This window comes from Electrona antarctica, assembly GCF_951216825.1.
Source record: "Electrona antarctica genome assembly, chromosome: 21".
NCBI classification, from domain to species: Eukaryota; Metazoa; Chordata; class Actinopteri; order Myctophiformes; family Myctophidae; genus Electrona; species Electrona antarctica.
In genome coordinates, this window is record NC_136802.1 from 27346198 (window position 1) to 27358600 (window position 12403).

General features: G+C 45.4%; 1 protein-coding gene across 1 annotated transcript in view; it reads left to right on the plus strand.

Moving 5' to 3' along the window:
- Nucleotides 1-12403, plus strand: part of spag17 (sperm associated antigen 17) — a gene marked incomplete at its 3' end in the record, with an annotated part of 54743 nt that overhangs the window by 35168 nt on the left and 7172 nt on the right. Inside the window, exons 28-37 of the mRNA XM_079491304.1 lie at nt 42-214; nt 711-855; nt 1766-2247; nt 2638-2829; nt 3407-3552; nt 4068-4198; nt 4399-4532; nt 5755-5924; nt 10407-10500; nt 10978-11092. Coding sequence (XP_079347430.1) covers nt 42-214; nt 711-855; nt 1766-2247; nt 2638-2829; nt 3407-3552; nt 4068-4198; nt 4399-4532; nt 5755-5924; nt 10407-10500; nt 10978-11092 — 1782 coding nt within the window. The remainder of the gene's footprint in view (nt 1-41; nt 215-710; nt 856-1765; nt 2248-2637; nt 2830-3406; nt 3553-4067; nt 4199-4398; nt 4533-5754; nt 5925-10406; nt 10501-10977; nt 11093-12403) is intronic.

Below are 12403 nucleotides of genomic sequence, written 5' to 3' on the forward strand. Positions count from 1 at the left end.
TGTGTGCGTGTGCGTGTGTGTGCGTGTGCGTGTGCGTGCAGGCAAGGCCTCCAAGAAGGACGCTGAGCCAGAGTTGGTCTCCACTCCTCAGAGAGGATTCTGGGTAACCACCACGCCCTCTGGAGAGCGCATCTCCACTGTGGGCAACACGCACAAGGTTATGGCCACTGACCCTGCTCTCACATACCATGCTACGGACCCCCTAACCCAGGCGGTGAGTGTCACTTATAGCCGTCTCATATTAGCCTTCTACATCAGTTGGTTCCAAAACTTTTTTCTGGATCAGGGGGGCCCACTTGAACATTCTGAATGTTTTCCATCATGAAACCATGCAATGTATGATAGGGTTGGGTGGGGGGGGGGACTACTACAGACAGACCCTGGGGGACTCTGGGAGACAAAGGGCTCCATTTTTGTCACCGCTAAACCCCTTATCCCTAAACTTATTTTTGGCTTTTTTTTTATATTTTGAAAAACATTTTTGAATAGTTCGACTAGCCTATCTACATTGACACGTTGTGAGCTTGTAGACTGGCCGTTTTAACTATTCAAAAATGTTTAGCAAAATAGTAAAAAAAAAAGGCAAAGAAGTTTAGGGATAAGGGGTTTAGCGGTGACGGAAATGGAGCCCTTAAAGTGTACTGTGTATGGTCTAATTGGTCTTGAAAGTGACCTTGCCAACCCTCCCTGGGTCCACATCATCATGGCAGGTGATGTTGACCCGAGAGGATCACGTGGTGTCCGTTTTGGACAAAGACGGAACCCTGACGGTGGAACACGCAGACGGAACCAGAATCACCAGCCTCTACCAGGACAGCCTGCCCCCTCGGCCCTCCCACACACTACTACGCACAGGTGACTGGCACGCACGCACGCACGCACGCACGCACGCACGCGCACACATGCACACTGTGCTACGCACCGGTGTCCCACATATCATCTGAATGACATATTGTTAGCACACACGCAGAAAGGCTGGGCAATTAACCGGAAATATAGTGAAACCTTGAACCTTAATTAATCGATTAGTTAATGGAATAATCAAGAAGCAGGCATTTTTAAATGGTTGTGAGCTTGTAGATCTGCTATTTTCTGCATTTTTTGTCCAAAAGTGCCCTCTTAGGGTATTTCAGCCCCTGCCTCTCTAACACTCCCTATCATTATGCTTTCCCCAGGGGAGTGGCCTGAGAGTGGCTGCATGAAATCAAACTCTGATTCGTGACTCTTTCCCCAGGGGAGTGGCCTGAGAGTGGCTGCATGAAATCAAACTCTGATTCGTGACTCTTTCCCCAGGGGAGTGGCCTGAGAGTGGCTGCATGAAATCAAACTCTGATTCGTGACTCTTTCCCCAGGGGAGTGGCCTGAGAGTGGCTGCATGAAATCAAACTCTGATTCGTGACTCTTTCCCCAGGGGAGTGGCCTGAGAGTGGCTGCATGAAATCAAACTCTGATTCGTGACTCTTTCCCCAGGGGAGTGGCCTGAGAGTGGCTGCATGAAATCAAACTCTGATTCGTGACTCTTTCCCCAGGGGAGTAGCCTGAGAGTGGCTGCATGAAATCAAACTCTGATTCGTGACTCTTTCCCCAGGGGAGTGGCCTGAGAGTGGCTGCATGAAATCAAACTCTGATTCGTGACTCTTTCCCCAGGGGAGTGGCCTGAGAGTGGCTGCATGAAATCAAACTCTGATTCGTGACTCTTTCCCCAGGGGAGTGGCCTGAGAGTGGCTGCATGAAATCAAACTCTGATTCGTGACTCTTTCCCCAGGGGAGTGGCCTGAGAGTGGCTGCATGAAATCAAACTCTGATTCGTGCGCTGCATATGAGCACCCCGAGAGAGCGTGCGTCATGCGCCGCGCTCAGAGTATGTGCGAGGAGGACGGCAAGGGGAGCGCGTGGGACGCAGAGCGGGCCGTAAGCGTGCCGCCGTGCAACAGCGGAGAGGCCACAGACGACGGCGGCAGTAGGACGGCCAGCGTCAGGAGCGCACGTGGCCCCGAAGGCAGCGAGGAAGAAGAAGAAGGGGAGCTCGCCGGTAACGGCGAGGAGGAGGAGGGTGCCTTTGCCAGTGAGACGGAGACGTGTGAGAGCGGCGGCGAGGCGAGCGCGGCGTCCGCCGGCAGGGAGCGCGTGCTGATGGTGGAGAGAGAGGGCTGCGCCACGGTGGTCTTGTACCCGGAGAGACGCGCGGCGCACGTCTTCCTGGTGGATGGGACCGTCGCCACGGCAAACCATCGCGGGGCCTATCAGGTGGGTTTGGATGGCAAACATGCTAAATGTTACTTGAGTGGTTATTATTATTCAATGTATCAAGGGTATAGGATCCCAGTCAGTATACTTGCCATTACCTCCTTTACCACTTAAACTTTTGAACCCTTTTCACATCAAGGTCTATTATTGCGACCGAAGGTCGCAGTCAACTATGGAATCGTGCATTTCCTGTGTGTTGGTCGTGACATCATCAGGGATGGAGATGTGAAGACCCTGATGTCATAGTAAATGAGACCTGTGTGTGTGTGTGTGTGTGTGTGTGTGTGTGTGTGTGTGTGTGTGTGTGTGTGTGTGTGTGTGTGTGTGTGTGTGTGTGTGTGTGTGTGTGTGTGTGTGTGTGTGTGTGTGTGCGTGTGCGTGTGCGTGCAGGTGTTTCCCTCCAGTGCGGGCCTGCTTCAGATCAAGGAGAACGGGACGTGTGTTTACTCGTCCCACCCCACCCTGACCCCCTGCCGCCCAGAGAGTGGAACCCCCCCACAGAGCCAACCAGGAAGCTACGCCATGAGTCACACGGGCCTGGTGGCGTGTGAAGTCATGGATCCTGACGGCAACCACTTCCACGTCAGTCCAACCGCCTTGATCGTTGCTCACGCTGTCATGGGCTCTATGCCGCCTTCCCTATACTGCCTTCACAGGTGGTACCGCTGATACTAATGAAGGCTCTGTTCCATTCTGGTCAAACAGAGTCCAGGGTGCTGCTGTTGTGCGTGTTGTCTCACTGGAAACACTCCGCTACACCAGTGGGTCTCAAAGTGTCCTTGAGTGGGTGGTTCTCTTGGTTAAATGCACTGTGCCTTTTTGCTGAAAAGTTATTAACTTTTATATCTGTGTCTAAAAACGACGAGCGCACACCAGGTGCACCATCCACAGGAATAGTACTTTTGTTGGCAATACGTTTCTTTTTTTTCTTTTATATTATTGGCTTGACAGTGAAAGTGGAGAGAGTGACAGTGAAATGCAGAGAAAGAGTAGGGGCAGACATTCAGCACAGTTGGGACTCGCTGATCACAGCATTGTGCCTGTGACGCATTTCTATCGATCGCCCCCTTAACTAGCCAACTAGCCAGGCTTTTACTGCTAATGGAAAATTCAAAATAAGATATTTATAAGTTATATCTGTGCGTGCGTGCATTGTTAGGTGAGTGAAGATGGACAGACATCAACGGTGATCTCCAGTCCTGTTGAAAGCACATGGGAGCTGGCGGAGGAAGACAGTGAACGAGAGGAGGAGGAGGATGGAGAGATGGCCCGACTGCATGTGAAACATGGAGAACAGTGTCTCAGGTATAGGCCTCCGCACTGTGCATCACTTACATGGAGGTCCCCAGCAAAATGAGTTAACCCATTCTGACCTGAGATCAGATTCTAAAAATGTCTTCTACATCCTGACAGTTTTCTGAAAAAGCTATGTTTCTATGTCAGTCGTTCTTCGATTTTTCAAAAATATGCTATTTTTCAATAGCTAAAGCATAACATAATGCTAACACCAAAAGGGGTTCCCGCCCAAAATGGGTTAATATAGCATAAAAATCTGTTTATCCATTTTAACCCTATTTTATATTTGAAAAACCATATACAGAAAAATCGTGAATCTTTCTTTTATGATTTTTAAACATTTTAACATCACAAAATCCCCTCTTATAGGCATCCCGGGCACAAACTCTTTTCAGATGGCGTCCAGTCCACAGCCAAATACATTTCGAATTTATTTTGGGGGACCTTGACATGAAAATATTTGAGAAACGCTACTGTGTTAGAAGACCAGACCGGAGAATAATCTTCTTGTCCTTGTCTTCCAGGCTGTTCCTGGTCCACGAGGATGGCTCAGGCACTGAGTTCCTCAGTTCTCACACTGTGGAGGAGTTACTGGACGAGGCCTACTCTGATCCTACCGTGGCTCTGCTGAGGGAACCACTGCCCGATGCACACGGTATGCAATCTTGGATTCTCTATCTATATCAGTAGTAGTTCTCATGCCAAAACGATCCATAAATTGATATATATTTGGCTGCTGGCCCCATCTGAAAATGAATGTGTGTGTGTGCGTGTGCGTGTGCGTGTGCGTGTGTGTGTGTGTGTGTGTGTGTGTGTGTGTGCGTGTGCGTGTGCGTGTGCGTGCGCGTGACCCAGGTGTGTTCAATATCACCATCCTGAAGCCCAGTCACCAGAGTGTGTGGTCCCAGTGGTTGCTAGGGAAACAGAACCCCGACATCATCCCTGCCAACCTCAGGAACCGCACCTGGCATGACTTCCCAAGAGAAGAGGTACAGTACACACACACACACACACACACACACACACACACACACACACACACACACACACACACACACACACACACACACACACACACACACATCGGTACGTTATACGTACATGTACGGTATATTTTGATGCCAATATCTTTATCTAAATTTAGTTTTTCAGGACTTTTACTTGTTAACAGAGTGTTTCTACAGTATTGCAGTATTGATACTTTTACAGTATAAGTAAAACATGGTCCTTCTTGTCCTTCTTGTCCACCACTGCTCCTAACTAACCTAAAGGAAGACAGTAAAACATGGTCCTTCTTGTCCTTCTTGTCCACCACTGCTCCTAACTAACCCAGAGGAAGACAGTAAAACATGGTCCTTCTTGTCCTTCTTGTCCACCACTGCTCCTAACTAACCCAGAGGAAGACAGTAAAACATGGTCCTTCTTGTCCTTCTTGTCCACCACTGCTCCTAACTAACCTAAAGGAAGACAGTAAAACATGGTCCTTCTTGTCCTTCTTGTCCACCACTGCTCCTAACTAACCTAAAGGAAGACAGTAAAACATGGTCCTTCTTGTCCTTCTTGTCCACCACTGCTCCTAACTAACCCAGAGGAAGACAGTAAAACATGGTCCTTCTTGTCCTTCTTGTCCACCACTGCTCCTAACTAACCTAAAGGAAGACAGTAAAACATGGTCCTTCTTGTCCTTCTTGTCCACCACTGCTCCTAACTAACCCAGAGGAAGACAGTAAAACATGGTCCTTCTTGTCCTTCTTGTCCACCACTGCTCCTAACTAACCCAGAGGAAGACAGTAAAACATGGTCCTTCTTGTCCTTCTTGTCCACCACTGCTCCTAACTAACCCAGAGGAAGACAGTAAAACATGGTCCTTCTTGTCCTTCTTGTCCACCACTGCTCCTAACTAACCCAGAGGAAGACAGTAAAACATGGTCCTTCTTGTCCTTCTTGTCCACCACTGCTCCTAACTAACCCAGAGGAAGACAGTAAAACATGGTCCTTCTTGTCCTTCTTGTCCACCACTGCTCCTAACTAACCCAGAGGAAGACAGTAAAACATGGTCCTTCTTGTCCACCACTGCTCCTAACTAACCCAGAGGAAGACAGTAAAACATGGTCCTTCTTGTCCACCACTGCTCCTAACTAACCCAGAGGAAGACAGTAAAACATGGTCCTTCTTGTCCTTCTTGTCCACCATTGCTCCTAACTAACCCAGAGGAAGACAGCGGGCCCTCCGTTGGGTGCTGACCTGGGAGTGGGCCTGACGTTGACAGAGAGAGAGCCCAGTGTTTCTCCTCCTGCCTCACGTCGGTCCCTGCGGAGCTGCCCCGAGGCCCTGGAGCTCAGAGAGCTGAGGCAGTACCCGCCCGTCGACACGCTGCTCAGGTGCAGGCTGGATACGCGGCTGAAGGTAGCTTATACACCCGTTTGTGTTCTATATGCTGTTACAGACCTGAGATCAGATTCTAAAAATGTCTTCTACATCCTGACAGTTTTCTGAAAAAGCTATGTTTCTATGTCAGTCGTTCTTTGATTTTTCAAAAAATAGCAGACCTACAAGCTCGTAGCGCGCCACTTGGTGGCGCGCTATGAGCTTGTAGATCTGCTATTTTTCAATAGCTAAAGCATAACATAATGCTAACACCAAAAGGGGTTCCTTGCCCAAAATGGGTTAATGATGTTTGGGAGACAAGAAACACTTTCCTGGGTTTTTGTTTTATGTGGGTAATTTGTGTTTTTAGATATTTTAGTATTTCAAAGTATCTGCGATGTCATGGACACTGGTCTCACTGCAGGATTACTACAATGACCATAATGCTTTGCTGCACTCACCCCACCGTGTGGAATCTGTCTTACTGAGACAACATGTAGTCCATGGAGAAAGTGAGACCAGTGTCCATGACATCACTGGCACTTTGAAATACTAAAATATCTAAAAACATGTATTACACACATAAAAACCCCACAAAGGTGTTTCTTGTCTCCAAAACATAATTAAAATAAGATCTGGTTGCAAAAGGGGTGAACTGTGGCCCTTTAAGTACTGTATGTCAATTGGTCAGTTCTGCTGCCATCTTTGTCTTAAAATGTAGATGCGGCCATCATTAATATCCCATTTTAAATGTATAGAGTGCTCCGTATCTTCTACAATGAATCTACATTATTATGCTCTCTGACTAAACTACACTTAACACATGGTTACAGCACCCAGTGGCTCATGAGGTAAGCAGTTGCCTGGGAATTGGAAGGTTCTCGGTTCTCTGTCCTGGCGCAGTGTCTTGAATAGTTTTCATTTAGTTTTAGTCACATTTTAGTCACCCGGAATGTTTTAGTGTTAGTCTAGTTTTAGTCGACTAAATGTCATAAGAGTTTAGTCGACTAAATCTACAGTTGATTGATGTTGTCGTAATGACTGATTTTTCACATGCTGAACATTGCCAAATAGTCAATCTCACAACGCGTCGCGCTGCGACGCGTTGTGAGCTTGTAGATTGACTATTTTCAGCATGCAACCAAGTGTAAAATGACTTATACTGGATCTCTTGTCCACTAGTCCCTTCTTAACATTTTAGTCTAGTTTTTAGCTGTTGACGAAATTGTCAATACATTTAGTCTTAGTTTTAGTTTTCATTTAGTTTCCATTTAGTTGTCGTCAGTGAATAAAGGTAGTTTCCATGAGCAAGTCACTGATCCCTAAATAATTCATGTATAGGATGGTATAGGACTATAGGGTGTGTATGGGTGACAAATTCCAAATGTACTTTGTCAATTAATTTAGCTTTCTCTTTCCATTCTGTCATAAACTAGAGTAAAACCAAACTAAAACAGGGCGACGGTGGCTCAGGGGTAGAGTGGCTGGATGGTAACTGCAAGGTTGCCAGTTCGAACCCGGGTTCCCCCAGAGTTGGTGTCCTTGAGCAAGACGCTGAACCCCTAATTGCTCCTGATGTGCTGGTTGGTGCCTTGCATGGTTTCCGCTGCCATCGGTGTATGAATGTGTGTGTGAATGGGTGAATGTGATGCACAATCTATGTAAAGCGCCTTGGATAAAGGCGCTATATAAATGCACCATTTACCACAACAGAGCGTGTTTTGTCTGTAGGAGTGCATGGAGCGTTTCTTACAGAGAGAGCAGCTGTCAGAGGACAGGAAGGTCAGAGATCCACGCACAGAGGAGGAGAGAGTCCATGCTAGTGACCTGCTCAAACTGGTTCTGGTCAGCAAAACCAGACACGCACGGAGCCATGCACGCACGCACGCACACACACACACACATACACAGATAATTTTATAGTCTGATGCATGCACACAACTGACAAAAGTAATGTTATTCTTTTTTTTTAAAGTCACTTCCAGAGGCAGACTGCAAAAGTCATCCATCTGACAAAAGAACTTCAAGTGAGTAACCATTGGCTTCAGACTAGTGATTGTACACAATGACATGGTTGGTCAGTGAATGTTCAGAAATAGTTGATCTTGTATGATGTGAGTTTCATTAGCAGTTAGTGATTACGGTTAACACTCCCATCGCCCAGGGCGAAGTACTTTGTCCTTTCTATTAGTAACGCCCGATGCTCAGGATGAAGTATTGTCCTAAAGACGAAGTTTATTGATACGAGAACAGATCGCATGGCTGTATAGCCCAGGCGCGCCTGCTGGGCTCTCCTCGGTGACGCGCAAGAGTGAGGCATCATCGAAAAACTCCCTCCCCTGTTTAGCTGATGAAAACGAAAATCTAAAAACGTTCATAAATCGCGATCTAAATCATCCCGTCTTTTTCTGAAAAGACGGGATGTGTTAGACAGCGCTCCGCGGTCCAGTCGCTAGTCTCGATAGATTTATTCTTGTCTCCCGTTGTTGTCGATCGACTCTATAGTGCTGTGGCCATAGATATATATAAACACTAGATGGCTCAAGGCGGAGTTTCTGACGTCGTTCACCCGGCAGCCATCTTACTTCGGGGATACAGTACAGTATGTTCAATGGCAGCTCAAACAGAAACAGTCATAACTCGCTCAAATCTTGACGGATTTACAAACGGGTTGGTTTATTACAAACGTTGTCAACGTGGCTATGATTCAGGACGCTTATCTGCTTAATTTATGTTTTTTATATGAACGTCGTATAAAAGCATATAAGTATGCGGACGTCTCTGACGTTTATAACAAACCAACCCGTTTGAAAATCGGTTGAAAATTGAGCAAGTTATGGTCATTTAAGAGTACCTGCCCCATAGACACAATGTTATGTGTCCCGAGGTAAGATGGCCGCCACGTAACGACGTCGCTCTCCATTGGCCAACAGCGCGGGTGAGCTATCTAGTGTTTATATATATCTATGGCTGTGGCTATTGTTAGCTGCTACACAACATCATGAACTTCCGGCCGGTCCGTCCGGAAAAGGCGTCCGTGTTTATAAATCGACTGGGCGCATGAATGTAATGGATTAAATAGTTCCGGGCAATTAAAGTGTTTTAAGGTTGGGATTAACACAATGTATGCCAAACCCGCAATTTCTCAGGTTTATTGCTTGAACCCTCCGGTGCCAAAGCCGAGAAATCTTGGGTTTCTTTAATGTCTGTTAATCCAGAATTAATAGTATTTTGTTTACCGTGCGTGCATGCGTGCGTGCGTGCGTGCGTCTCTGTGTCTACAGTGGACATAGCCAGTCTGTATGCCCAAGCTGTCTCAGCTCCGGTTTTGGAGTTAGACATATCATCATCAGAAGACAGGTAGAAATGCTAAAAAACAATCAATAAATAAACAACAATGATAATTGTGTGTGTATATCGGTATATTATTAATTGTAATATAAATTACATTTCTTAATTATAAATGCAAAGTGATCTCTTCTCCACTACAGTCTTATAAGTGGGACTTCCAAGAGAAATGAATCCCAGTGGACCAAAAGAATGGCACAACACAGGTACATCTTGTTGAATTATTTTTCCGTAGTTTATTTTTTTAGTTTGTTATATGTCTTTCAAGGAAAACATTTTATCTTGCTGCTTCCAAATATATATATATATATATATATATATATATATATATATATATATATATATATATATATTATATATATTGAGACAAAAAAGGGACTCCTGCACATCCAAAAAGACCCGTGGGAGGTGCAAGTCTAGTTAGCAGGCAATAGGCATAGACATCAAAAAGAGAAAAACCTTCCAAGGAAGGGAGTGCACTCTCCAGGGAACAGAGACGGACAACTTACTGCATCAACTTATTTATTAGCACGACGCATTTCGCCGTGAGCTTCGTCAGGTCCGTCTCTGTTCCCTGGAGAGTGCAGTCCCTTCCTTGGAAGGTTTTTCTCTTTTTGAGAAAGTTTAACTACTGGAGGAAGGGAGGCAGATAGATAGACGTATGATCAGGTTTGTATTTGTACGGAAAATATTTTCTTCTTCTTCTTATGACAAATAGCGGATATAGCCGACCCATCCATCGCGATGTGACACGTTGTGGGCTTGCAGCTATGCTATTTTCATGCTATTGTAAGATTTTGCCAAATTTGCCCATAATAGGTACGCCAGGGTTAATGTGGTCTACATACATAGTCACAAATAGTGAGATTATGTGTAATATACATTTCCCCAAAAGGAATCAATGTAATGTCTGACCAGAAGCAGGGATAAAACAAATCCTCACCGGTGATTCAAATCAATGACCAGAGGGGATATCAAAGGCAGAGGCATGGACCCCCTCTAGCAAATTGAACCCTGCATGTAATGCACTGTAATCACATTTATTCAGCCACTGATTTAAAACTGCTGATCAACAATTTTCGGAACATCACTGGGTGTGTTTGTGTGCGACTGTGCGTGTGTGTGTGCATAATGTGTATGCATTGCAGACAAGAGCTCCAGGAGGATAAGGCATGCAGAGAAGCTCTGAGGAACAGAATGGTTGTCCCTTATTTTCACCCAGAAAATGCTCCGCTATACCAGGTATGAACACAATGTGATATTATTGATAAACCCCTCATGGCTAATATGAAGAAAACAACCCAAAGAAATGAAACGTAAGCATCTGGTGTAAAGCTATATTCCGGCACAAACCCTCACTCATGTTACCTTGAAGGGTATGTATAAGTATAAACAAAGTACACAATGAATTGGTTTCATGTATTGTTAACCATGTAAAAAAACAAAGATGGCATTTAAATCTGAAGAAATATCACATGTAGCCTATAAATCACCGTTTTTGTTGTTGTTGTTAATAATAGAATAGGAAATCTGTCCAATCTTATCTAGGATATAGCAGGCAGGCAGGCAGGCAGGCAGGCAGGCAGACAGACAGACAGACAGACAGACAGACAGACAGAATATCTAGATTAGAATATCACCAAATCTATAAATAGCACTAACTTTCCACCTATATGATGTGCCACTGCATAATGAGTGTGCGGGAAACATATCTTCCAGGGTCAGCTTCACTATCAAGCTCCAGACATGAGGAGTTTGTCCATAGATCTTCCACCGTTTCCTAAGACAGACGACGCAGCGGCGGCTCTCCTGACAGTCGCCCCGCATGAGAAGAGTAAAGATAAACAAACACTAAACAGTAAAGACCTAGTGCTACACACCATTAGTTGGAAGTTAGTCAACCAGTAGCTGCATGTGATATGACTATTATTCATAATTATTTTCAAGATGTCATTGAATATGGATTCATTCTTTGGTAAAGGTTTCATAATCATTAGAGGGTATCAAGAAAATATGTAATGTGATATTTGTGGTACGTGTGCCCTGCAGCCCACCGACCACTGAACCCAACACCCACTCATGCAGCAAGGTAAGAGAGAAAGTACAGTAGTGTACATAGCATAATTCTTTGTGTTTATACACTATGTAAGGGGTCATTGTCGGGAGATAATTCACCGACGGGGTTTAACCACTGACGCGAAGCGGAGGTGGTAAATCACCCTGAAGGTGAATTATCTCCCGACAATGACCACCTAGGGCCTAGACAGATATTATCCATCTTATTACATGGCTTCTTAATACATAACTTAATAAATTGACCCAAAACACAACAACACAAGATATTTCCTTGCTTGCGCTAATGAAAGTATTCCATAAGTGTCGCGCTGGTCGCGTCTGCCCAGCTGCAGCACTGTCGGAAAACAAGAAAGTGAGTTGATCAAATAGAATCTATTTTCGGGTACTGCTTCGTCTATTTCTCGCTCAGATGTTTTCCAAAACATTTTTGAGAGCAGTGTTTAGCTGTAAATGACATTGTGTGCACCCTGGCCAAGACCTACGCTGAAAAGACTATCAGCGGAAGTGGCGGAAGTGTTGCGTGTAAGATAACTACGTCACGCGGTGCTGCTGTGTTTACTAGTCCCCACCCAATGATAATTTCAGCGGGAATACATTTTCGGGAACACAACGCTGCGATTGGTCAAAAAACGTTAACTTCCGGGGGGGGTTACACGGCGGAAGTGCCGCCTTTCGATAGCTTATCTGCCTTAGGTTGTGACCAGGCTCTTCTTTTTCGCAGTTAAGTGAGCCTGGGACCGAGGCTACATTGTGTGTGTGTTTACATGGCTGTCATGTTGGAAACAGCAGTAAATCAAGCGGGGCACAGCAGGTGCTCCAAGGGTTTGATTATAGGCATCGGTCTGTTATAGAGCGGAGCGGTCTGTTATCAAGAAATAACACACTGCTGAATTCTGCGATCAGAATCAAGCATTCAACCAAGCCATGTAATAAATATATATATTAGCCTTGGCAGCATTCCTTTTCGGTTTTATGATCTGCTCGGGAGCGGATGATATCTTAGTCATTGTAGTCATTATTGTAGTCATTGTAGTCATTGTTTTGTAGTCATCAAAGCCCTCAAACCAGA